The sequence below is a fragment of the Manihot esculenta genome, chromosome 15, assembly GCF_001659605.2.
Source record: "Manihot esculenta cultivar AM560-2 chromosome 15, M.esculenta_v8, whole genome shotgun sequence".
NCBI classification, from domain to species: Eukaryota; Viridiplantae; Streptophyta; class Magnoliopsida; order Malpighiales; family Euphorbiaceae; genus Manihot; species Manihot esculenta.
Window position 1 is genome coordinate 27151316 of NC_035175.2, and position 26637 is coordinate 27177952.

At 37.8% G+C, this 26637-nt stretch overlaps 1 protein-coding gene across 2 annotated transcripts; it reads right to left on the reverse strand.

The window, feature by feature from the left end:
- Positions 1-1579: 1579 nt before the first annotated feature.
- Positions 1580-26637, reverse strand: LOC110601347 (protein BREVIS RADIX). 2 transcript variants are annotated; one of them, XR_006348675.1, is made up of 8 exons: positions 26383-26637; positions 25698-25831; positions 23493-23648; positions 21284-21684; positions 20577-20706; positions 2304-2668; positions 1944-2075; positions 1580-1855 (listed from the first exon to the last, which is right to left on the reverse strand). XR_006348675.1 is itself a non-coding variant. In XM_021738446.2 (7 exons), the coding sequence occupies exons 3-7, from the start codon at positions 23601-23603 to the stop codon at positions 1997-1999; spliced, it is 1086 nt and encodes a 361-aa protein (XP_021594138.1). In that variant the 5' UTR covers positions 23604-23648; positions 25698-25831; positions 26383-26637; the 3' UTR covers positions 1878-1996. The 2 variants fall into 2 exon arrangements, 1 of the variants encoding a protein (XP_021594138.1); XM_021738446.2 differs by lacking the exon at positions 1580-1855 and having other exon boundaries at positions 1878-2075.

The window sequence follows — 26637 nt, forward strand, 5'->3', positions numbered from 1 at the left end:
ATCCAAAAATAAATAAAAACAAAACATGCCAAAAATTATCTTGTATAGCGTAATCTATACATAATCACATTATTAAACGAATTATGCATATAATTTTCACCGTCTAAGAATTACTTGAAATTGCAGTGTTTCTCATCAATTTGAGTATAGTGATTGAATCACAATTTTACAAATCAACACCGCACTATTGATTCAACTATTTTTTTTTCACATGATTGTAAAATTATCCTCTCCAAGAATGAGTATTGAAATAGTTAGTTCAAAATTCTCTCAGAAGAGTCTGATTCAAAATTAAAATTTTAGATTCTCGTATTAGAATCATATAGATTCTTATTAAAAAGAAAAAAAAAATATCGTCAACTATGTGAGAAGGAGCAGAAGTGAGAGAAAGAGAAGAAGCGCTAAAAAAAATGAAAAAGATAATTAAGATATGGGGTTGGTTGCCACGGAACTGCCGTTTAACTGCCCAATTAATTTTTTTTATTTTCTTTTGATTTTCTTTTTTCAAATCAAAAGTTAAATGGACTTTTATTTAAATAAAGTATAAAATTGTATTTTCTAAACCTTTTATATATTGGACTTAATCATGGATTAACTTTTTCCTTCAATATTTTTACAAGAGATACATAAAATTGTAAAATTTTAATAGACATATTATATATATGTATATATAATATGATTTTTGGATAAATGTAAATTTTTACAATTGATTCGTAGAAAATTGAACATGTTGAAAAAAATATTTAAAGTGTCTTGAATTTTGTTGTGTTTGATTCGAAAGAAATTGTTTATAGAAGTGCTTTTAAACATATTTACAAGTTTTTGAAAATGTCAAAATAAAGGGAAACGAATTGTAGTTCCTCCATTCGAATTCTAAATAGTGGAAAATGAATATTTATAAAACTTAAATGAGGATTTTCAAAATAGCAAATGGTTTCCTTTTTAAAAAAAATTATATTTCGAGAGTCAGAAATTTTTAGATGCATATAAAATAATTCTTTTATAATATACAATATTTATGATTATGTTTATTTCTTAGATCGAATAGGAGTGTTATAATAACTCACATTGATGATAACTCACATAATAAAATATTGTGGCTAATAATAGTAATTTTAAAAGTGAGCCATTCAATTCGAAAAATTCGATTCAAACTGACCTATTGATGACTTCTTTTTTTATTATTCGACAAGTTGACATTAATTTAAATCAATTCTCTTAAATTAAAAATTTTTTATTTAAATAAATGAGGATAAAAGTTTGATTTTTATTCGATCAGTCTTGCCAATTGATTTAATTAGTTTTAATAAATAATTTTTAAATAGAATTTAAAAAACATATTTTATCAATTCATTTAGTGAGACGATAAACATATAATTTGAATTTATATAAATAGAAAGAATGAAAAAAATATTTTAATTACATATCACAGGAATCTTAATATTAATAATAAATAATTAAAACTATTTCCTGTTAGAAAGGAATTTGTTTTAAATAGAAAACTAATGGATCAAAGTAAAAAAAAAGTTTAAAATAGTAATAAATTTTTATGCTAATAAAGAATGGCAATTTATTATTATCATCTCAGTGTTAACAGATGACAAACATTCTCAATCCCATTCCTTTGTCTACAATGCTGGAGTTAACAGATAACAAATCCTGAACATGTAAACTATGAGTCAATTAATCCCATTGAATCCTGAAGACTAATGGTTGAGTATGAGTTTATTTTTAATAAATTGTGAATGAAAATTAAAAAGTTAATTTTAATTTGGCCTTGCCAGACGAAAACTTTCCATTTTCAAAGAGTTTTCCGATAACATTTTCAAAGAGTTTCATTCTAGCAACTAGAATTCTTAAAATTTGCATTCTATGAAAAATGAATAACATATTCCTATTCTCTTTGTTGCTTTCTAGGGGTAGGAGTTATATCCAACTGCACCCTTAATTCATTCACTTCAGTTGCTACCATTACAGATTATGTGAACTTGTCTTTTTAAAGGTATTGATTTTGTATTCTTTCTCTGTTCTCTTCCCACCATAGCTTCGCGTGCGCTTCACCGAACTTTTCCCGGCTGGAAAAAAGAATGAGATGGCCATTAGCATAGCGTCATAAAAACAAATTTTAAGAAAATAGACTCACTATCATTATTTTTATCTCAAATTTGCATTATGAAATTGCAAATTTGAAAACCATATTTTAATACTTATTTTAGGATTTACTAAATCATAAGATTTTATTATCTGGTTCAGTCGTGAAAACAGGTCCAACATAAACCATGCACAAAATGGATTTCCATTACCTGAATCTGACCCGTCGAAGCTCCCTAGTCCCATCAGATAATTGTCTGATAGTAATGTAAACCCCAGGCTCATCTTGCTCAACCCATTCTGTCTCTAAATCACTAGCGTTGCTAACAGAAACAGAACCATCTCTAGACGATGTGGTTGTCCGTGATGCATCCATAGAAGATGCCTCGGCTTTTGGGCCACCTGTACCATACCCACTTAAACCAGCATGGTAATGTTGACTGCCAACTTGTTCCATAACGTCAGATGGGAAACACCCTTTACTTCCAGACTGCTTATAGTGATTTCTTGGTGTAAGTGATGGGGCCACTATGGGGCTTTCTCTTGCAGAACCCATCCTTGAGTAAGAAGAATCTCTCTGTTGATGAAGAAGACAAATTATCTTTTTTAACAATAAATGGTTAGTCTAATTTACTTCGCTTGGACATGGATAGAAATCCATATTTTCTACGTAATGGTAGTATTTTCTCTGAGAATCGCTATCTTCCATTTGGCATAATTTATTTTTTTAAAAAAAATTACATGAATTCTTACAAAATCATACATAATTTCATTTTTTTATAAATAAAAATTTTACAAATTAAATAGAAATAAATTCTTTTATTAACAACAAAAATAATTGAAATTAATCGAATTAAATTGAATTTTTGTGAATCTTTGATTCCAAACAAGGGCCACGAGAATAATATATATAATGCAAAGTTTAGGTGTAAATATGTCAACAGGTTGTGTTATTTCCAGAATAGATTTAGATAGTATATAATTAGATTTTGATGAATCCAAATCCAGCGAGATTACCAAATGCGAACACCTGGATTACGATTTGATATAATGGGCAGGTTAATAAACAGTGATCTGTTTGATGAGAGAAGAATGCCTTTGAGATTTCATTTGGGTCCCTCCGTACTCGACTTTAAAGAAATGACCTGCAAAATATGGGAAAAAAGGTCAAGGTTCTACCGGGGATGCCCCGGTGAAGACCCTCCGATACTTAAGTCAAATCTGGAATTTTTAATGGTGTCAAGAGAAATAAAATAGAGAGGAGAGGAGAAGAGAAAGCTCCCGAGAGAGGAAGGATGTGTTCCAGGGTTTCTGTGTGTATCAAGCGGCACATTAATGATGGGCGACAGGATAATAAATGCGGACTCGACTAGTTCGCACCTACCGCATACACATTTATGATCCCAGTGCTGTATCAAGGAGATGACTAGTGCGTAGGAGGTCGACATGCTATCCCAGTCTCATCAAGTCGTGCTCAGCTCATCCAGCCTGTACTGAGGTGGGGTCCCCTAAGTCACTAAGGTCGATAGTGTCAGTATTTAATTCCCGTTTATTAGTATGAGATTTGAAGAGGTTTGCATGTCCATTCCGGGCTTTGATAAAGTCAGGAATATTGATGGTCTGATCTTTGAACTCCATAAGTCGGGCTTCCTACTGCCTGGTCCAACCAGATGGAAAGGTTTGCACGACCCTTCTGAATCCCTGTACACGTGTCATGATCTTACCGGGTCTCTTTTTATATATTATCAGTTACCCTTTCGCTTCTTCAAGGGTTATTTATGACCGTAGGAGAAGGAAATTTGACCTGCTAATTCGACGCTAATTGTTCGTTTGGCAGACGCTTATAAATTTCGAAAGGAAGTGTGATTAGTTGAATTTGTCGACTTAACATATATCGAACCAAGGGAGTAAATTTTATATCTGTAAAAGCAAGAAAATTTTCAATGAACTATTTTTCCAATATAATATAAAGTAGTTTTACCATTCTAAAGGTCTTCCCTTTGGAAGATTTGATCTTGGTAGTCTTCTTTATGGGAGATCTGACCTTGGTGATTTTTCTTTTGGAAGGTCTGACCTTGGTGGTCATTCCTTCCGGTCTTGTCCTTTTTATCTAACTTTATTGGTCTGCCCTTTTGGGTCTTCTTTTGAGTATTTTACCATGAAGCGTTTTCTGGACTGGGTCTTTTTAATGAGCGTTTCAGCAGATTAATTTTACAAGCGGCTTAGCTCTTTACTGAACTCTTTAGTCCTGATTATTTTTATGAGCATTTTAGCTCTTTACCGGACTCTTTAACTCTGAATATTTTTACGAGCGTTTTAGCTCTTTACCGAGTTCTTTAGATCTGATTCTTCGTCCGAGCTCTTAAGCTCCCTGTATTATTCCAGACTCTTTAGCCCTGAATATTTTTACAAGCATTTTAGCTCTTTACCAGATTCTATAGCTTGAATATTTTTACAAGCAGTTTAGCTCTTTATCAGGCTCTTTAGCCTTTGATTCTTTGTCCGAGATCCTAAGCTCCCTGTATTATTCTAGACTCTTTAGCTCTGATTCATCATCCGAGCTCTTAAGCTCCCTATATCGCGCTCTTCAGCCTGAATATTTTTACAAGCATTTTAGCTCTTTACCGAGCTCTTTAGCCCTGAATATTTTTACGAGCGTTTTAGCTCTTTACCATGATCTTTAGCCCTAATTTTTCGTCTGAGCACTTAAGCTCCCTGTATCGGGCTCTTTGTCTTGAGTCTTTATCCAAGCTTTTTGGCTCTTAAGTGTCTTCTGGGTTTTTAGCTCTAATTCTTCTTCCAAGCAATTTTACTCTTAAGTGTCTTCCGAGTATTTTCCCTTTAAGCATTTTTTGGGCTCTTGGCCCTAATTCTTCTTTTGAGCATTTTTACTCTTAAGCGTCTTCCAAGCATTTCTTTCCTTAAGCGTCTTCCAAGCATTTCTTTCCTTAAGAGTCTTCCAAGCATTTCTTTCCTTAAGCGTCTTCCGAGCATTTTTGCCATGATTCTTCCTCCAAGCATCCTTTCCCTTAAGCATTTCTTTTTGCTCTAAGTGTTTTCCGGACTCTTAGCCATGGTTCTTCCTCCAAACATCCTTGCCCTTAAGCATTTCTTTTTGCTCTTAAGCATTTTTCAAACTTTTAGCACTGGTTCTTCCTCCGAGCATCCTTGCCCTTAAATGTTTCTTTTTTGCTCTTAAGCGTTTTTCGGGCTCTTGGCCCTAATTTTTCTTCCGAGCATTTTTGCCTTTAAGCATCTTCCGGGCTCTTACCCTTAATTCTTCTTTTGAGCATTTTTGCTCTTTTGGTCCTGATTATTCTTATGAGCACTTTTGCTCTTAAGCGTTTTTTGGATTCTTGGCCCTGATTCTTCTTCTGAGCATTTTTGCTCTTAAGTGTCTTCTATGCACCTGCCATAGTTGGATTTTTTCTTCATTTTGTTCTTCAACTCAGCTAATTTGGTATCAGGGGTCAATTCTCGAGGCCAGCATCTGCCGTGATTGGATTTTTTCTTCATTTTGTTTCTCAACTCGGTTTATCTAGTGACAGGGGTCAATTTCCGAGGTCGACACCTGTCGTGGTTGGATTTTTTTTTCTTCATTTTATTTCTCAACTCGGCTTATCTGGTGCTAGGGGTCAATTTCCGAGGCTGACACCTGCCATGGTTGTGTTTTTCTTTATTTTATTCCTCAACTTGACTTATATGGTAACAAAGGTCAATTTTCAAGGTCGGCACCTACCGTGATTGGATTTTTTTTTTCTTTATTTTATTCCTCAACTGAGCTTATTTGGTGCCAGGGGTCAATTTCTAAGGCCGACTCCTGCAATAGTTGGATTTTTTTTATTTTGTTCCTCAACTCGGCTTATCTAGTGTCAGGAGTCAATTTTCGAGGCTGGAACCTGTCGTGATTGGTTTTTTTCTTTAGTTTTGTTGTCGTGGCTTCCAGGCTTATTAGTCTTGCTTGATATTTAGGCTCGTGGCCTTACTGGTGCTTCTCGAATTATTAGCCATGATCGGTGTTCAAGCTCATGGCCTTACTGTGGCTTCCAAGCTTATTAGCCTTGCTCGGTATTCAGGCTCATTGGTTTTACTCTCGCTTCCCAGCTTATTAGCCTTAATCGATTTTCAGGCTCATGGTCTTACTGTCGCTTCTAGGTTTATTAGCCTTGCTCAGTATTCAAACTCATTAGCCTTACTATCGCTTCTAGGGATATTAGCATTGATCGATATTTTGTCTCTGGCCTTACTTTTGCTTTTGAAATTTATCTGCAAAATAAAATCTTTTACAACATATATGTAATGAAGATACTCATTGTGAATTCAATAATATTTATCAATAAATAATATGTCGCACATGGCATTTAGTTTCATATTTCAAATGAATGTAAATATTAATTTTGACTGAATAACATTTTGCATGTGTAACTGTCTTCAAGATTTTTCACTTCATGAAATACATAACCCTTTTCTTAGGAATGTTTGTGCCAATATTAATTAACAATAGAAGTTTTCATACGAAGTTAACATTTGAATATAGCGTATCATGTGTTTGTATGCGCTTTATGTGTACACATAAAAATGAAATGAATGGCACAAACTTAGTAGAATGTACTATTAAGTGCAAAATTCAAGATATTTAATTTTGGAGAAACAACTTTAAAAAGGTTTTGAGTACTCTTATTTATGAGGAAAGATAATATTTAAACTAATTAACTTTATTTGTATGTGCGTAGTCATCCCAATTAATTTCAGAAGCTAAATTAATTTAACATGTTCTTAATTCAAGGGTTTTGAGTACTTACACCTCACTAGTCGAGACCCATATGTGAGTAAGCCTTTGTAAATTGAGGTGACGTGTCGTCAACTCCTGATAGCCTTCCTCCTTGCATGGTCCTGAATTTGCTTAGTGGCTTTGGGCATGTAAGTGATAACCAATTTCATTGGCTACCTTGATCGTGAACTTTGGTGAGCTTAATACTTTCCATCGATTCAATCGTTCCTAGATCGGTCAACTACATCGACAACTTGAGGCAATTTAGGGTGACTAGCAAAGTAACTTGCTCGACTTGGTCCTATCAATCCTGAGCTCTAGCACGTGATGATTGGGTTCCTGCAAACCTAGCCGACCTAGCTATTCTGCTTAATTGGACTATCATGCTTCAGGAAACTCAGGCCCGGAGCTGTTGATTGATATTTGATCAACCTGTTTAATTTGGCTGTCATGCTCCATGAAAACCGAGCTCATGATTGCCAACCTGCCGAGGGTGATCCAGTCAAGCTCCTCCACTAACCTTGATGCTGACCCGCAAGGATCATTCTAGTGTGACAAGCATGATCTCATGGTGGTGCGAGCTCCTATCTGCTCTACACATGGGTGCTCGACTATTCCATGTAAACGCTTGTCCATATAAAATTTCCTAGACAACCACTGCAACTCAATTTTCATCCATTCTCCAAGACATGCACATTCATCATACTCACTCGGATGGCTTCATGCAGGCACAACAACAGTCCGTCTCATTGCTTTTTTATTCCATCAATAGGTTGGGTCAATCAGTTGAACCCGCATTGTGTGCTGTCGTCCTTTCATCGATCAAGCAAAGACTGACTTGCCTAAGTCATCCATTAACTAATCGAGGTAGTCCATTAACCAATCAAGGTTGTCCATCAACCAATCGAAGTTTTCCTACTTAGTGTATTTTATTAACTCGCTCAAGCTTTTCCACTGTCTATCTATCATGATACTTGTATCATTGATCGGCCGACCTCATTGACCTTGTTAACTTGCTTAATCTGGCTACTACACTCTAAGGAACCCAAGTTCGAAACTACCGATTTAGCTAATTGATTTGCTCAATTTGGCAAGCTTGCTACAATCTGAGGATGCAGCTTTGTGGGTCTGCTCAGATTACGACCATTAATAATCCTTCTCCCATTCATCTGACTTTTTGTGGTTCACGTTCGAGCGCATTACTTTATTGTCCCAATTGTATTTGATATCTTCTCTCTTAGTATCCTATGTCCGTAAGGCTTACAACTTTGCTTGAGCCAACTTCAAAATTCATCCAAGAGGTTTTGGGTAGAATGAGTTTTCTTATAGTTGGGTTGTTGCATATATCCAGCTCTCTTTTCACACACACTTTCAGATATTCATGTGGATCTTAATGGGTAAGTTTGGAAACTCTAGAGACAGTAAAATCTCCTTTGTTCCCACAGACGGCGCCACTTGATGAATTGAGATCCAACAGAGTCACCAGATACGAACACCTGGACTGTAGTTTGATTTAATGGGTAGGTCAATAAACTGTGATCGGTTTGATAAAAGGAGAATGCCTTTGAGATTTTATTTGAGTTCCTCCATCCTCGATCTTAAGAAAAGGGCCTGCAAAATATGGAAAAAAATGTTAGGGGTCTACCGGAGATGCCTCGGTGAAGACCCTCAGATGCTCAAGTCAGATCTGAGACCTTTTAATAGTTTCAAGAGAAATAAAATAGAAAGAAGAGAAGAGAAAGCTCCTGAGAGAGGGAGGATGTGTTCCAGGTTTCTGTGTGTGTATCAAGCGGCTCATTAATGATGGGCGACAGGATAATAAATGAGGAGTCGGCTAGTTCGTACTTACCGCATGCGCATTTATGATCCCGGTGCTATACCAAGGAGACGACTTTTGTAGGAGGTCGACATTCTACCCTAGTCTTATGAAGTCGTACTCGGCTCACCCAGTCTGCATTGAAGTGGGGTCTCCTAAGTTACTAAGGTCGATAGTGCCAGTATTTAATTCTCGTTTGTTGGTACGAGTTTTGAAGAGGTCTGTCTATCCGTTCCAGGCTTTGGTAAAGTCAGTGCTGTTGATGGTCTGATCTTAGTACTCCATAAGTCGGATTTCTTATTGCCTGATCCGACCAGATGGAAAGGTTCGCACAATCTTTCTGAATCCCATGTACACGTATTATGATCTTACCCAATCCTATTTTTTATATCTTATCAGGTTTGAAACGGATTCAAATTTGAAAATCAATGCCATAGAAGATTTGGGTTATATATATATATATTATATCCATTATCTGAACTTGTTTATATATAAAAAAAATTAATATAAAATGTACATTTTTTATATATTTTCATATAAAAATTAGAATTTAAATATTTATTGGAAATATTAACTTTTAAAATAAAAATTATTAAATAAAATATATAAAATTAGATGTAATACCCGGCTAGACTCCGGTATCGGAATTCCTACCGTCCGGTGGAATCTCGGATGTCGGAAACCTCTAGAAGGGTAAAACCATGTTTTATGAAATGTTTTTAATGTATTTTATGTTTTAAACAAAAAGGAAATTGAGTTTTTGAATGAAAAAGACCAAAGGAGGCTTTGCCAGGTTCGGCCGCCGAAAGTGAGGTTCGGCCGCCGAACATGGTGGGGTTTTGGGAGCGCTTTAGGCCTCCGAAAGCCTTGTTTGAAAGACTCAAGGTTCGGCCGCCGAACCTCATGTTCGGCCGCCGAACATGCATGAGATGTGGGGGCACGTTAGGCCGCCTAAAGGTGACAGAACCTGCCCTATAAGAGACCCCGTGACCGAAACAGGCGAGGTTTTCTCTCCCATTTCGGCCGACGGTAAGCTTTAGCCCTCCTATGATCATTTTAAGTGTTTTCCCTCAAATCCTTTAGATCTTAACAAGTTACATCTTGTTTTTGAAGAGTTTTAAAGTTTAAGCAAGTTTTGGAGCTTTGAGGTTCAAGAACTCGAATCTCCCCATCTTCGAGCTAGGATCGTTTCTCTCTCGATCTTCAAGAGGTAAGAGCCGATCTCTAGTTCTATATGTGTTTTAAGTAAGTTTTATGCAAGTTTTTGGGGTAGAAATGCATGAGTAGGCTTGATGAGTTTTTATGAAAAATCCATGGTTTAATGTGTGTTTATGTGCAATGTGGCTTGCTTGTGTGTTGTAGTTGGGGTTTAAGCTTGTTGGAGGCCCCTAGGAGTTTGTATGCTTGAGTATGATTGTTGTAGAATAGGTTTATGCATGATTGGTTGTGTAGGGGGTTGTTTTGGGCAAGAGGAACCAAGTTTCTGCCCTTTGGCAGAAACCAGGTTCGGCAGCCGAAGGTACTTTCGGCCGCCGAACCAGCGTGGGAGGCAGCTTTAGGCTGCCGAAGCCTGCCCCCGAAAGTTTGAGTTTCGGCTCTGTCCGAGACTTTCGGCCGCCGAAGGTGCCGCCGAACATGCATGAGTTTCGTCTCTGTCTGGGAGTTTCGGCCGCCGAAGGTGCCGCCGAACCTGCCTGACTTTCGGCTCTGGAGGGACTTCCGGCCGCCGAAGGTGCCGCCGAAAGTGCCCTTCCCAGCCTTTTCTTGCATGTTTTCTAGGGATGTTTTGAGGTGTTTTTAGGAAGTTTTTGGGGGTATGATTAGAGTTATGTTCTTGTTGTTTGGTGCCTCATTTGAGTCCACCTGTGTAGGTTCGGACCCGAGGACCCGAGACCCCCGGTTGTGAGATAGTCTTTCAGAGTCCGTCGTTAAAGCTTCGGTCACCAGGTGAGTGGGATTATTCCCTAAGTTTTTAAGTAATGAATGAATGAACAAATGAATGAATCTGATAGCATACTCATGCATCATTAATGCCATGTGATGTTCAGGATGTTTGCATTAGAAATTCACGAATATGTTGCATTGCATAATTTGATGTTGATGTGGATGGTTATTGGGTGATCCATAGTCCTCTAATGTTATGTTATGATGATATGTTATGGAAGACCAGTGAGGCCCATTCTACGCCCCTGGCACTATGTAAGAGAAAGACCAGCGAGGCCCATTCTACGCCCCTGGCACTTTGGAATGTTATGATATGTATGTTATGTAAGAGAAAGACCAGCGAGGCCCATTCTACGCCCCTGGCACTTGGAGATGTGAGGACTAATGGTGACAATACCATCCTTTATGTGATTAAATGTGATGTGTTGCATTTCATGAAAGCATGTGAAGTAAAAGTTAAGTTATTCAATGTTAATAATAAAATGAATAATAATATACCTAAAAAGTGTGGAACTAAATCAAATGATAATAATAATAAAATTAAGAATAAAATACCTAAAAAGGGAGGAATTAATATCATGTTTTTTACTTTTTACTCACTGGGCTTTTTAGCTCACCCCTCTCCCCTAACCCCAGTCTTGCAGGTACTGTGTAGATAGAGAAGTCAGCAAGAGTAAGAGAAGTCTCTGTAATAGCATAGAAGTGGACATGGTTTATTCATAATGTAAAAGTATGTTATGTAATGTAATGTAAGTTATATAGTGTGCTTGACTAGAGTCTGTTGTAATCCCTTGAATACATGAGATAAATGTTTTATGATGTTTATGTAACCCAAGCCTGATATATGTTATGTACCCCATTGGAGTATTTGTTGAGAACTCCAATGAGGGGTTTATGTTATGGTTATGCTTGCACAGGCTAGGCTGGGTAAAGAAATGTTTAAATGAAAGAAAAGTTTTAATTTTTATGTATGTTTTGGTTCATGTATGGGATTGAACAGGTTCACAGGATGTATGTTTGGCTTGCTACGGGTTCCGGCGGCCTTAAGCCGACCTGAATCCTAGCGCCGGTAGCGGTCCGGTTTCCGGGTCGTTACAAAATGGTATCAGAGCCCTAGGTTCATATGGTCGGACCTAGAGTGTCGGGCTCATAGATGTTATAGAAAGGTCAAGCACAATAGGAAATCATGTCCACTAGGATAGGATGTAGAGTCCTGTCTAGAATGCAAGTATGTATGCCATGAGATATGCTATGATTATGATGTGTATATGATGTGGGTTCATGTGTTTCCACATGAACCATCTGATGCTAATGTTTTGTTATCTGTGCTGTTTTTCAGTAAACAGAATGCGAGGAACTCGTCGATCAGCTAGATTGACTAGAGTGCCACCGGAGGATGAGGGCACGAGCGCCCGTCCTCCAGCATTGCCAAGGGCAATGTCAAGCAGGTCCAACAGAGACAGAACAGTGAGGGACCCTAGAAGGTCCTTGGATCTGGGTAGAAGCAGATCAGTAAGGGGTACAGTTCAGGAAAGAATGTCAGTTGATGGAGAAGAAGAGATGGATGTGGAGCAGAGGAGGGACGGTAACCTTGGTGTAAACATGCCAGAAGAGGGCATGGGTGAGTCTCAGGGAGGCACTCAGGCCTCGGGGTTTGTTCTACCACCCCAGTACCCACCTTTTTCACCATACCCCGGGTATTCGATGGGAAGTACATCGGATTACCCCAGTTTTAATCATTACCCTTCTCACATGCCATACCCACCTTTCTACCCACAGTATCCACAGTACCCTATGTACCCACCTCCATCCTTCCATCCAGGCACGGCAAACCCTATCCCAGGGGATGTCGCACCACCACCACCAGCAGAACCCACAGTTCCAGAAACCCAAAGACCTCAACCTACCTCATCTAGAGGGAGCAAGGCCAAGATGACCGACTACATGAAGTTGGGTGCTCCCCAGTTTGATACAGGTGATGATCCGTTTGTGTACCTGGAGAAGGTCAAAACAATTACAGATGAGATAGGTGCTGATGACAGCAGAGCCATTCAGATGGCTGGTTTCACCCTGAAATGCAAAAAGGCCCGTGAGTGGTTCAAGGGCTATGTGAAACCGAGGGTGGACAATCTTTCATGGGAGGAGTTCGCGACTGAGTTCGCAGGTTGGGCTTTCCCTGACAGTTCAAGGGAGTTGAAGATGATTGAGTTTGAACAGCTGAAACAGACAGATGAGATGGGTGTCGATGAGTACACCGATAGATTCTTAGAGTTGTTGCCGTTTGCTGGGCAACATCTGGACACAGATTCGAAGAAGTCGAGGAGGTATACCATGAGGCTCAATTCCAGGTATTCCTCTTTGATTCAGTCAGCCGATAGAGAAAGTTTCCATGCCATTATAGACATGGCCAGGAGAATGGAGGCTAGTGCCGTAATAGAGGGAAAAGTTAAACAGTCAGTGGCACAACCTTCTGGTTCTAAGACCCCAGGTGGGGGAAGGATAGATCCTTCATCCTTGAGTTCAGCTAGTAAGAAGTGGAGCAGTACCACTAAGAAACCAAAGAAGAATAAGTTCTGGAGCAAGATCAAATCAGGTCTGGGACTAGGAAGTGGCTCAAGCTCTGGTGCTGATAATGCAGTGTGTGCACGGTGTGGTAAGCTACACAGAGGGGTATGCCGTTTTGGGACAACAGCCTGCTACAGGTGTGGGCAGGAGGGACACATGTCCATGGAGTGTCCTAGAGCAGTTCCTATGGCACGGCCCCAGCAGACTACTTCGGGTAGTGTGGCACAGCCAGCAGCTTCAGCCGCGACACAGGCCAGTGGCAGAGGCCGAGGGAGAGGGTCAGCCTCTTCTTCATCAGCTTACAGAGGGGAAGGTCCGTCAGCTCCAGCACGGATCTTCACTATGACACAGCAGGAGGCAAACGCATCCAACACCGTGGTGTCAGGTAATATCATCATTGGTTGTTCAGATGCTTATGCCTTAATGGACCCGGGTGCATCCCATTCTTTTGTTTCTCCGAGAGCGGTCGAGAGGTTGGGTTTGATGGTCTCTGGGTTAGAGTGTCCCCTATGGGTTAGTGGACCCAAGTGTGACCCGTCAGTGGCGGAGTCAGTCTGCCAGTACAGTCCAGTTTTCATAGAGGGAAGATGCCTATCCGCCGACCTTGTGGTTCTAGACTTGACAGATTTTGACGTCATTCTAGGGATGGATTGGCTATCTACCCATGGTGCTACCTTGGATTGCAGAGACAAGGTAGTTAAGTTCAGATGTCAGGATGGGTCAGAGGTTGTCTTTAGAGGAGACAGGGGGAGTACACCTAGAGGTTTGATATCAGCCCTACAGGCTCGTAGGCTGCTCAGGAGGGGTTGTCAGGGTTATCTAGCTCATGTGAGAGAGCTAGACAGAGATGTCAGAGAGCCCGCCTCAGTGCCTGTGGTTAGAGAGTTCTTAGATGTCTTCCCAGACGAACTGCCAGGTTTACCGCCTCCTAGGGAGATAGAGTTCGAGATAGAATTGATGCCAGGAACCAGACCGATCTCTATCCCTCCCTACAGGATGGCGCCAGCAGAGCTGAAAGAGCTTAAAGAACAGTTGCAGGAGCTGGTAGATAAGGGTTTCATCCGACCGAGTACCTCACCCTGGGGTGCTCCAGTGTTGTTCGTGAAAAAGAAGGATGGATCCCTTAGACTTTGTATCGACTACAGACAGTTGAACAAGGTCACTACCAAGAACAAGTACCCGTTGCCTAGGATCGATGATCTATTCGACCAGCTAGCAGGAGCAGGTTGTTTCTCCAAAATAGATCTGAGATCTGGGTATCATCAGCTGAGGATCAGAGATGAGGACGCGCCGAAGACAGCTTTCAGAACCAGATATGGGCACTATGAGTTCCTAGTGATGCCGTTCGGGTTAACAAACGCCCCTGCAGCATTCATGGATCTCATGAACAGAGTATTTAGCCAATACCTGGATCACTTCGTTATTGTCTTCATAGATGATATCTTAGTGTATTCCAGGAATGCAGAAGAGCATGCCCATCATCTGCGGTTGGTCTTGCAGACTTTGAGGGAACATGGCTTGTATGCCAAGTTCTCTAAATGTGAATTCTGGCTGAGGAGCATTTCGTTCTTGGGGCATGTAGTGTCAGAGAATGGTATTGAGGTGGACCCCAAGAAGACAGAAACTGTGGCTAACTGGCCTAGACCCACTTCAGTGACAGAGATTAGAAGTTTCTTGGGTTTGGCTGGTTACTACAGGAGGTTCGTTCAGGACTTCTCAAAGATAGCAGCTCCTCTGACCAGGTTAACCAGGAAGAATCAAAAATTTCTGTGGACCGACCAGTGCGAAGAGAGTTTTGAAGAACTTAAGAAGAGGTTGACTTCAGCACCAGTTTTAGCTCTGCCATCTGGTGATGAGGACTTTACAGTCTTTTGTGATGCGTCCCGTGTGGGACTGGGTTGTGTACTGATGCAGAATGAGAGGGTGATTGCTTATGCTTCTAGGCAGCTGAAGAAGCATGAGTTGAATTACCCCACACATGACCTTGAGATGGCAGCAGTAATCTTTGCACTCAAGATGTGGAGGCACTACCTCTATGGGGTAAAATGTGAGATCTTTACAGATCATAAGAGCCTGCAGCACATCCTGAGTCAAAGAGATTTGAATTTGAGACAGAGAAGATGGGTAGAACTGCTCAGTGACTACGATTGCAAAATCCAGTATCATCCGGGTAAGGCTAATGTAGTAGCTGATGCCTTAAGCCGGAAATCACTCGGCAGTCTATCCCACATCACGGCAGAACGAAGACCAGTAGTAAAGGAGTTCTACAAGCTCATCGAAGAAGGGCTACAGTTAGAGTTGTCGGGTACAGGTGCCTTGTTGGCTCAGATGAAAGTGACACCCGTGTTCCTTGAGCAAGTTGCTCAGAAACAGCATGAGGACCCCGAGTTAGTGAAGATTGCCAGGACTGTTCAGTCAGGCAATGATAGTGAGTTCAGATTCGACAGTAAAGGGATCCTCCGCTATGGGAGTCGATTATGTGTACCAGACGACATAGGGCTAAAAGGAGACATTATGAGAGAGGCTCATAATGCAAGATACAGCATTCACCCCGGAGCCACCAAGATGTATCAAGATTTGAAAAAGGTTTATTGGTGGCCAGCAATGAAGAAAGAAGTGGCACAGTTCGTGTCAGCCTGCGAAGTGTGTCAGAGGGTGAAGCTGGAACATCAGAAGCCAGCTGGAATGCTTAACCCGCTACCTATTCCAGAATGGAAATGGGAAAATATAGCTATGGACTTCGTAGTAGGGTTACCAGCGGCGTCCAACAGAGTGGACTCCATATGGGTGATTGTGGACAGACTCACCAAATCTGCTCACTTCATTCCTGTCAGGAGTGGCTATTCTGTGGACAAGTTGGCGCAGGTGTATGTGGACGAGATCGTCAGGCTGCACGGGGTTCCCGTTTCGATAGTGTCAGATAGAGGGCCCCAGTTCACCTCCAGGTTTTGGCGGAGTCTGCAGAATGCCATGGGTACTAGGTTGGATTTCAGTACTGCCTTCCACCCCCAGACTGATGGACAGTCAGAAAGGACCATCCAGACTATCGAGGATATGCTCAGAATGTGTGTGCTGGACTTTGGCGGTTCTTGGAGGCAGCATCTACCTTTGGTGGAGTTTGCCTACAATAACAGCCATCATGCTAGCATCGGGATGGCTCCATATGAGGCTTTGTACGGAAGGAAGTGCAGATCACCTGTTTGCTGGGAGGAAGTTGGAGAGAAGGCCTTGGCAGGGCCTGAGCTAGTAGAGATTACCAGCAGGGTGGTACCCATAATCAGAGAAAGAATCAAGACTGCTGCAAGCAGGCAGAAGAGTTATACAGACTACCGCAGAAGGCAGTTAGAGTTTCAGGAGGGGGATCTGGTATTGCTCAAGGTGTCTCCAATGAAGGGAGTGGTTCGCTTCGGGAAGAAAGGTAAACTAGCCCCACGATACATCGGACCCTTTGAAATCTTGCAAAAGATTGGGAATGTGTCGTACAAGCTAGATTTACCTGCTTCAATGGCAAGAATCCATCCGGTCTTCCATGTTTCGATGTTGAGGAAGTTTGTGTCAGATCCGAGCAAGGTTCTTAGTGAGCCTGATGTGGAGGTCCAAGAGGATCTCACCTATGTTGAACAGCCAGTACGGATCATAGACACGCAGATCAGAAAGTTAAGAAACAAGGAAATCCCGATGGTGAAAGTCCTGTGGAACCACCACAACTTGGAAGAGTGCACTTGGGAGACACGGGAGTCTATGCTCCAGCAGTACCCTCAGCTCTTTTAAGGTTAGATCCCTATGTGTTGATGTGCTTAGTATGTATGTTATATGTTTGCCATGTTATGTGTTGTTTGGTGAACATTCGGGGACGAATGTTCTTAAGGGGGGAAGAATGTAATACCCGGCTAGACTCCGGTATCGGAATTCCTACCGTCCGGTGGAATCTCGGATGTCGGAAACCTCTAGAAGGGTAAAACCATGTTTTATGAAATGTTTTTAATGTATTTTATGTTTTAAACAAAAAGGAAATTGAGTTTTTGAATGAAAAAGACCAAAGGAGGCTTTGCCAGGTTCGGCCGCCGAAAGTGAGGTTCGGCCGCCGAACATGGTGGGGTTTTGGGAGCGCTTTAGGCCTCCGAAAGCCTTGTTTGAAAGACTCAAGGTTCGGCCGCCGAACCTCATGTTCGGCCGCCGAACATGCATGAGATGTGGGGGCACGTTAGGCCGCCTAAAGGTGACAGAACCTGCCCTATAAGAGACCCCGTGACCGAAACAGGCGAGGTTTTCTCTCCCATTTCGGCCGACGGTAAGCTTTAGCCCTCCTATGATCATTTTAAGTGTTTTCCCTCAAATCCTTTAGATCTTAACAAGTTACATCTTGTTTTTGAAGAGTTTTAAAGTTTAAGCAAGTTTTGGAGCTTTGAGGTTCAAGAACTCGAATCTCCCCATCTTCGAGCTAGGATCGTTTCTCTCTCGATCTTCAAGAGGTAAGAGCCGATCTCTAGTTCTATATGTGTTTTAAGTAAGTTTTATGCAAGTTTTTGGGGTAGAAATGCATGAGTAGGCTTGATGAGTTTTTATGAAAAATCCATGGTTTAATGTGTGTTTATGTGCAATGTGGCTTGCTTGTGTGTTGTAGTTGGGGTTTAAGCTTGTTGGAGGCCCCTAGGAGTTTGTATGCTTGAGTATGATTGTTGTAGAATAGGTTTATGCATGATTGGTTGTGTAGGGGGTTGTTTTGGGCAAGAGGAACCAAGTTTCTGCCCTTTGGCAGAAACCAGGTTCGGCAGCCGAAGGTACTTTCGGCCGCCGAACCAGCGTGGGAGGCAGCTTTAGGCTGCCGAAGCCTGCCCCCGAAAGTTTGAGTTTCGGCTCTGTCCGAGACTTTCGGCCGCCGAAGGTGCCGCCGAACATGCATGAGTTTCGTCTCTGTCTGGGAGTTTCGGCCGCCGAAGGTGCCGCCGAACCTGCCTGACTTTCGGCTCTGGAGGGACTTCCGGCCGCCGAAGGTGCCGCCGAAAGTGCCCTTCCCAGCCTTTTCTTGCATGTTTTCTAGGGATGTTTTGAGGTGTTTTTAGGAAGTTTTTGGGGGTATGATTAGAGTTATGTTCTTGTTGTTTGGTGCCTCATTTGAGTCCACCTGTGTAGGTTCGGACCCGAGGACCCGAGACCCCCGGTTGTGAGATAGTCTTTCAGAGTCCGTCGTTAAAGCTTCGGTCACCAGGTGAGTGGGATTATTCCCTAAGTTTTTAAGTAATGAATGAATGAACAAATGAATGAATCTGATAGCATACTCATGCATCATTAATGCCATGTGATGTTCAGGATGTTTGCATTAGAAATTCACGAATATGTTGCATTGCATAATTTGATGTTGATGTGGATGGTTATTGGGTGATCCATAGTCCTCTAATGTTATGTTATGATGATATGTTATGGAAGACCAGTGAGGCCCATTCTACGCCCCTGGCACTATGTAAGAGAAAGACCAGCGAGGCCCATTCTACGCCCCTGGCACTTTGGAATGTTATGATATGTATGTTATGTAAGAGAAAGACCAGCGAGGCCCATTCTACGCCCCTGGCACTTGGAGATGTGAGGACTAATGGTGACAATACCATCCTTTATGTGATTAAATGTGATGTGTTGCATTTCATGAAAGCATGTGAAGTAAAAGTTAAGTTATTCAATGTTAATAATAAAATGAATAATAATATACCTAAAAAGTGTGGAACTAAATCAAATGATAATAATAATAAAATTAAGAATAAAATACCTAAAAAGGGAGGAATTAATATCATGTTTTTTACTTTTTACTCACTGGGCTTTTTAGCTCACCCCTCTCCCCTAACCCCAGTCTTGCAGGTACTGTGTAGATAGAGAAGTCAGCAAGAGTAAGAGAAGTCTCTGTAATAGCATAGAAGTGGACATGGTTTATTCATAATGTAAAAGTATGTTATGTAATGTAATGTAAGTTATATAGTGTGCTTGACTAGAGTCTGTTGTAATCCCTTGAATACATGAGATAAATGTTTTATGATGTTTATGTAACCCAAGCCTGATATATGTTATGTACCCCATTGGAGTATTTGTTGAGAACTCCAATGAGGGGTTTATGTTATGGTTATGCTTGCACAGGCTAGGCTGGGTAAAGAAATGTTTAAATGAAAGAAAAGTTTTAATTTTTATGTATGTTTTGGTTCATGTATGGGATTGAACAGGTTCACAGGATGTATGTTTGGCTTGCTACGGGTTCCGGCGGCCTTAAGCCGACCTGAATCCTAGCGCCGGTAGCGGTCCGGTTTCCGGGTCGTTACATTAGACAAGTTCAAATATAATTTAGGTAATGATAACAAGGTATATTTTATGAAAGAGGAAAATAATTCAAGCTTGAAAGTTATGATGATAGTGATTGGACAGACAGTTTTATCAACAGGAAGAGCACTAGTGGTTACTTATTTTCCTTTTGGTTCAGAATTATTTTCCTGGAATTTAAAAAAGTAAAAAGTTATTGCGTAGTCTACTGCTAAGTATGTTGCAGCGGCTTCAATAGCAAACCAGACAATTTTGGATCAGAAAATTATTAGCAGATTTTAGACTGGAATAGCAGGATCCTACTGTAATTTTTTGTGACAACAAATCAGTAATTGTTATTGCAGAAAATTCAATGGAATAATAAAACATATTAAAATCAAGTTTCATTTTCTAAGGTAATTTAAAAGGAATAAAAGAAATTAAATTGGTTTATTGCAAGTCAAAAATTTAACTTGTTGATTTTTTTGCAAAAGCTTTATCCGTTGGAGGATTTAAGGAGTTTGAGAAATTGATAGAAATTTGCAAGAAAAGTTTAAAGGACGACCGTTGAAGGATTGCTAAAAATAAAAATTCAAGTTTATCCCATTTAAAAAAGTCTAAAAGTTTACTTAGATAATAAGTATTGTATTATCGAGGTCATTTATTAATATTTATTAAGTTTTTTGGGTTTTCATGAAACTTTTGATCATCTATTATATTTATCGTGAACTTTTAGTTTTCTTCGAGTCTTATCTATAAATAGTTTGTAATGTGAAGAATTATAATGAGAAAGAGATTTCTAAAATTTATTGAGAAAGTGATTTACAGGACTCCTTTCATTTTCTCTAATTTTATAATTTTTAAATTTTATCAGAATATTTCCATTTTTAATAGTGGTTTAGACATTGATAATATTAATCAAAATATGGTGATTTCTCACGGCTATGCTACTGGTTTACATCCCTATTAAGGATAACTGAAAATTATATAAGCTAAACGTTATGACTTGAATCCTTGGTGGACTCTTAGGAGAGTCACCAAGTCACAGCCAATCTGCAAAATTAGCTATCTAAGCTGCTGTACTTGAAATTGAGACTAAAGGCAATTTACCTCATCCTCAGACCTCGAAGGTGTATGAAGAGCTTGACGATTAAATTTCTGGACATTGTAGAGCTCCATGATTCTGTCAAAATTCTCACCCCACCATCGCTGAGCTTGCCACTTGTTAAACATCTCTCGACTATAAACCAAAATGTATAGTCAGTTTGCTCTTGTGCAAGGTAATTAGGCTTGAACAATTTTAACTGTCACTCCCTTATAATACATTTTATGGAATGCTGCAAGTTAATTAATTGGGTAATTTATAAAATAATCTCTGAGATTTAACAAACAGTTTAATTCCTATCATTTTAATAAAAAATAATTTAATTTTAAAAATTTTATTATTTTAAGAAAATAGTATTCTGTTAAAATTCACAATTTATAATAATTTAGTTTTTAAAATTTCACTTTTTATAATAATTTAATCCCTACGTAATAATTTATTTTTTATAATTTTAATATTTATAGTAATTTAGTCTCTTTAAATTAAATAGTGAGTAAATTTAACAAAATAATTATTTTGTTAATAAAATAAAAAAAATTAAGAACCAAATTATTTAATATTAAAAAAAGTAAAGACTGAGTTATGGTTTTGCTAAATTTTAAAGACTATAATATAAATTAATTCAAATTGTTGTACCATGCCAAAGATAAACACTAAAATGGCAGCACAAAGTGTAACTCAATACAACAAATCATGAATAGCTGATGTATACCTGAAGCGAATACGCTTTAGATCATTCCCACCATTAGGAAGAGACACGAAAGTAATATGAACTCCTGGCTCCACCTGTGCCATCCACTCCTTGGGTTCATCCTCGTCCTCTAGCACCACGTCACAAGTCTGAGCTGAGATAGACTCGGCTCTTCCAGGGGTCTGATCGCCATTAAACAGTCCAGTACTTCCTGAGTCAGATCTTATGCCTCGATGGTGAGCAGTGTTTGTAAAATCCCACGCAGGTGTTGAGGTTGAGCTTCCACCTCCGAAATAGGAATATGGAACCCCTTCAGAAGCCATATCAAAGTCAGGATAAGGTCTCTGTCCTTTTTTGAAACTGCTGGAACCTGTACAGGGCTTGCATTGCCTACTGGAAAATTTCATTGCCATCTCTTTGATCTGAATATCATTGAAATTCAAAATTAACATAAAGTTCATGAGCAAAACATCGTTTGTTGCATATTTCAAAAAAAAAAAACCATTATGAAATATCAGAGAAGAAACAAAAAAGCTAAAAGAAAATTCATGAAAAAGACTGAATTTCCAAGGCTTGTAAGCAACAATATATCCATAACAAAATACTAAATGCACATGCACGTTAACCGTAGATATTCCTGGTATGTGACTTTAACTGGTAACTTTGCCTAAGAAACAAGACAAGCATCTCAAGTATATAGATTAATGCTTCTACTAGCAACGGAGGTAGATAAACAATTTGTTGCATCAAAGTTACACTTGTAAAATTAAAGTTTTCAAATATATATGAGTCATGGCAGAAGAGGGTGCAAGGTTTATGGGTATGATAATTTTCGTATAAGCAATAAAGGTCCAGCATAAGGGATGCCTCCAATTAGCAATTATATTTTAATTAAATCAAACCAGGCTGGTTGAGTACTTCATCGTCACAAAGGTTATAAAAATATGAATGGTAAATCCGTGGGATTTGAGGATAAGAAACGTGCACCAAAAAGCCAGAATAAAATCTCTTGAGGCGCTCAAGTCTCTGTTGGTCTTGTCTCTCGCAAATCTAGGAGATGTTTGACTTGAGGAAAAGGGCAAGAAATCAATATTTTTTAAAGGCAATAAAGGCAGGCAGGAGAGTGAACTAAATTGGCTACTGGAGGAATCTGGTTGATGTGGCTTAAAATCTGTCTTTTTTATTGCTGCACCATACCTCTTTTGACAGTTGACAGTTGTTAATAGAGAGACTAGGCATAAGGCACACACAGGTATAGCCACTGGCAGTTGCAGATTGTAGGGAATCTACAATCAATTAGAATCCATTCAAAGCCACTGACCACCTCTTTGGGCCCATCAGACAATGACCAATAAATCCTTCTAATTTCTTTACATATTAAATAAATTAACCGATCTAAAACGTGACCCTTAACCACGTCAGCAGGGAAAATTATTAAATGCTCCAATCATGTCAAAAACTAACGCAACTTATCCTTGCAGTTATATGAAATTTATTTGGAAAATAGGCAGACTGAGCTGATCATACATTCCCCCCTTAAAATTAAGAATTTTGTAGAATTAAATTAAATTTATTTATTTTCTATTGATTCTTTTGTTACTGATAAAAAATACAATTGTTTCAAACTTAAAAAAGATAATAAAAATTAAAATTATTATAATTTTATAAAAACTTATTTAATTTTTTTCTTATCCTTACGTTTTGGACTTGATAAAACCAAACTGAGTTAAACTCAAAAACTGGTTCAATTTAACTATTTAAGGGCTTGAGTTGGAAGTGAAACGGCTATAAGTAGCCGATTTGGGTCTTCCTCCCTAATTCGTAGATTGGAATAGATTAAAACAAATGGCAACTTTAGAAGGAGTCATGTATGCCAAATCATTTTCCAACAAAAAATCAAAATCAAAACTGAATCATAGGAAACAATGCTAACTGATTCAATAACGATTCATTCCTGACCGGGCCTTACATCACGAGCTCCGGCTCAAAATCATCCCAGAACAAACACGTGGACAGGACCAGGAAGCCATCCCCATTGCCACTCCTATAAAGATGCCAAAGAGGGAAGTGGCTGGTCCATGCGGGTGGACCCGCCGCGTATCGACTGGACTCATGATTTTGTTTGAATGTTTGTTTTGGGAATCAAGCATAAAATCAGATTAAAAGAAAACGAAACTGGAAAAAGCAAATAAAAGAATTTAATATTAAGAGAGAGATAAGAAGTAAGGACCTGAGCCGTCAGGCTTTTGACGGCTTCTTTAGTACTTGGTATTCCACTTCCACGCGCTCCGTCATCTCCGTCTTCTGCCACTGGCTTTGTGCACGCTATACACGTAAACATCTCCTTCTATTTCTTTGCTTTGTTTCTTTTATTACCTTTTTACCCCTGATTATGACATCATATTACAAAATTTGTTACTATATATATATATTTTTTATTTTTTATTTAAAAATTAACTTTTTGCAGGATAGTAACAAGTGAAAATTACGTTTGAGACATGTTTGACCAGGATCTTGCAAAAAAAAACAAAACAAAACAAAAATAAAGAGTGCAGATGTACAATGGGGAGAATTGATACGGTAATTTTATTTAAAAATAAAGTAAAGTTTATTTTGTTAGTTTGTTAGTAATTAGTATTTAATGGTGAACACACTGAATTAAATAAATGGAACATAAATAACAGTGATTCATTACATTAAAACCCATTTGCCCCTCGGAAAAAAAATTATAAATTAATAATCTAATCAATTATAATATCATTATAATTAAAAATATTATTTCTTTGTTTTTATAATTTTTATTTTTTTTAAAATTATTTTTTATTTTTTATTATAATAATATATAATAAAAAATTATTTTTTTAATATCTATAAAAAATAATATAAATAAAAATTATAAAACGAATTATACATTATGAAATTTTAAATCAAATGCAGATTATTTTAATATTTTTTAATAATAATATTTTCTTTTATCTTATAATTTTTATTCATTTTTTAATTATTTTAAAATTATTGTCATTTTTTTATACTATAATAATATATAAATTTATTATTATAATTATATTTAATTTTATTTTATTTAAAAAATTAAAATATTTTTTAACATTAATAAAATTTAATATTTTTTAAAAAATATAATTAAAAAATTATTTTTTTAATATATGTAAAAAAGTGAAGTGTAGGAAAATTATGACCGAATGATTATTATTTTAAAATTAAATTTAATGTTTAAAAAAAGGTAAAATTTAAGGTGAAATCAAATAAATAAAAAGAAAAGGAAATTTATCCAGAAGTAAACATTGAATGCTAAGGTTTAAACAGTTTTTTAGGCTCCATTTATTTTTTAAAAGACGACTTTTGTCATTTTTGGGGTTTGGGTCATATAAAAAATAATAAATTGAAAATATTTTTTAGTTTAAGAAAAAATTAAATAATGTTTAAGAAAAATAATTTTTAAAAATAAGAAAAAATCATTTTATAAAATTTGAGAACGTTATTACTAGATTTTTGTACATAAATTTTACTTACGGCGGTTTTTCCTTAATATGTAACAAACAGTATAAAATAAGATTTTTAAAAAAAAATTGAAAAATACTTTCTAGTTACAAGTTATTTTATGTGAAATAAGAAATCTTAATGTTAGAATAAAAGTTTGCTCTTTAAATTACTATTTTAATTTAATAATATGCGGATAGAAATGTAAATTTAATAGTTAAATTTTTATAAAAGATTAATTAGTAATTTTTTAAAATTTTAAAAATATTTTAATGTATTTTTTAAATGAAAGAATTAATTAATGTGTTTATAATAATATAGAAATTAAATAATAAATTTTTATTAAAAAAAAAAAAAGCCGATTTATGCTACTAAGGAAACACATGTTACGATTTGAGATCTAAACGAAGGATAAAGAGATTTATAGTAGTAACCAGAAAAGAAAAGGAAAGGAAACTGTACACACAATCCAAAGGGAAAAGGAAAAAGAAAATTCCTTCACAGATGGTATATGTTCGCCACAGAAATGGGGAGTGGGTTTTGGAGAAAGACAAAAAGAAAAGCTAAAGAAAAGAGCCAACTTGGGATCGGAGAAGAGACCAAGAAGACGACAATTGCTGGATAATAACTGGGACTCAAATAATGAAAAAGGAAACAAAAATGGGTCATACATACCCAATTTCGAAAGTGGGTCTAAATTACAGACTTTGCAAAGTCTGAATCCGATAATAAAACATTAATTTGCTTTTCCTTTTCTTTTTTTTTTTTTAAAGTAAATATTGTTGAAGAAATGATGGACCAATAATAAAATAGTAGAAAGAAAATAATAGATGAGAAAAAAGATGTGGGGGTTTCAATAGACAAAGGAGACAAGATGGAAAATCATTTTCTGTTAGAAAAAAGAACTATTGCATTATTATTTTGGAAAAAAACATACTGTTTGCAGTTCCTCTTTCTCTCGCTTAGCTAATCTTCATAAAATATTGATCTCCTTGTATGATTCCTGATACGCTTTACTTGCTCATGGTTTCTCTCTCTTTTTCTGTTTCCCTTCAGTTTCCACCGAATCAGCTGCATATTAAATCAACAATAAATCCAGGGAAAAATTCTGGCACTGGAAGACAGATGCAGGAAAAGCAAAGGGAAATTTTCAGAAATAAAAATTCGGGAATGGGTTTTGCCCAAAAAGCTTTGATAAAAAGAGAAAGAAGAATAACAAGGAATTTAAACAGAGAATGAGATGCAATACAAAGATCAGAAAGTGTTTCTCTGTTTGCTCTTCGAGAAAGTTGAAAATGCTTCAGACAGTAAAGAGTGGAGATTGAAGCTCTTTATCTTTAGCAAATACTTCGCATCTGTTGACTAGAAAAGCATGCTAATTGCTAAACAAAGTCGAAAATAGCATGAGTAAAATAATGCGCGCGTTTGGTTGCTGAGAAAATGAAGAGAAAATAACTAAGGAAAAAAAAACAGAAAGAAATAGAGATTCCTGCCTTAGAACACCTCAACATCTTTTTAAAACTTGGTTTATAAGAGAGGTATCTCTCACTGAAAAGCCCCTAAAAGCGATGAAGGTATACATCAAATGCAAAGAAAATCACCCATGAAATGAATCAGCCCACCTTGATTGTTCCTTGCAGTTTCTTACTGATTGAAGCACAGCATACATAAATTCCTCTAAATCTTCATCTCAATAAATTTTCTCTTCAATTCCACACCAAAATCATGATCATTGGAACCGCTTTAACTTCGCCAATTACTAAGCAGGACGCGAAAAGAAGAAAGGAAAAGAAAATTGATACATCTGCGAAATGTATGAAAATGGAATGTTTCGGATTTGGATATCACAGGCAGACGGTTGGAGCAGCTTTAAATGA

What these genes read in the sequence shown, in the direction of transcription:
- LOC110601347 (XM_021738446.2), bottom strand. Translation starts at nt 23,603, where the DNA reads ATGTTTACGTGTATAGCGTGCACAAAGCCAGTGGCAGAAGACGGAGAT. An exon ending in CTTCGAGGTCTGAGGATGAG is followed by an intron (nt 2,669 to 20,576) that starts GTAAATTGCCTT and finishes CTTCATCAACAG; the next exon opens with AGAGATTCTTCTTACTCAAG. An exon ending in CTTCGACGGGTCAGATTCAG is followed by an intron (nt 2,076 to 2,303) that starts GTAATGGAAATC and finishes TCTTTTTTCCAG; the next exon opens with CCGGGAAAAGTTCGGTGAAG.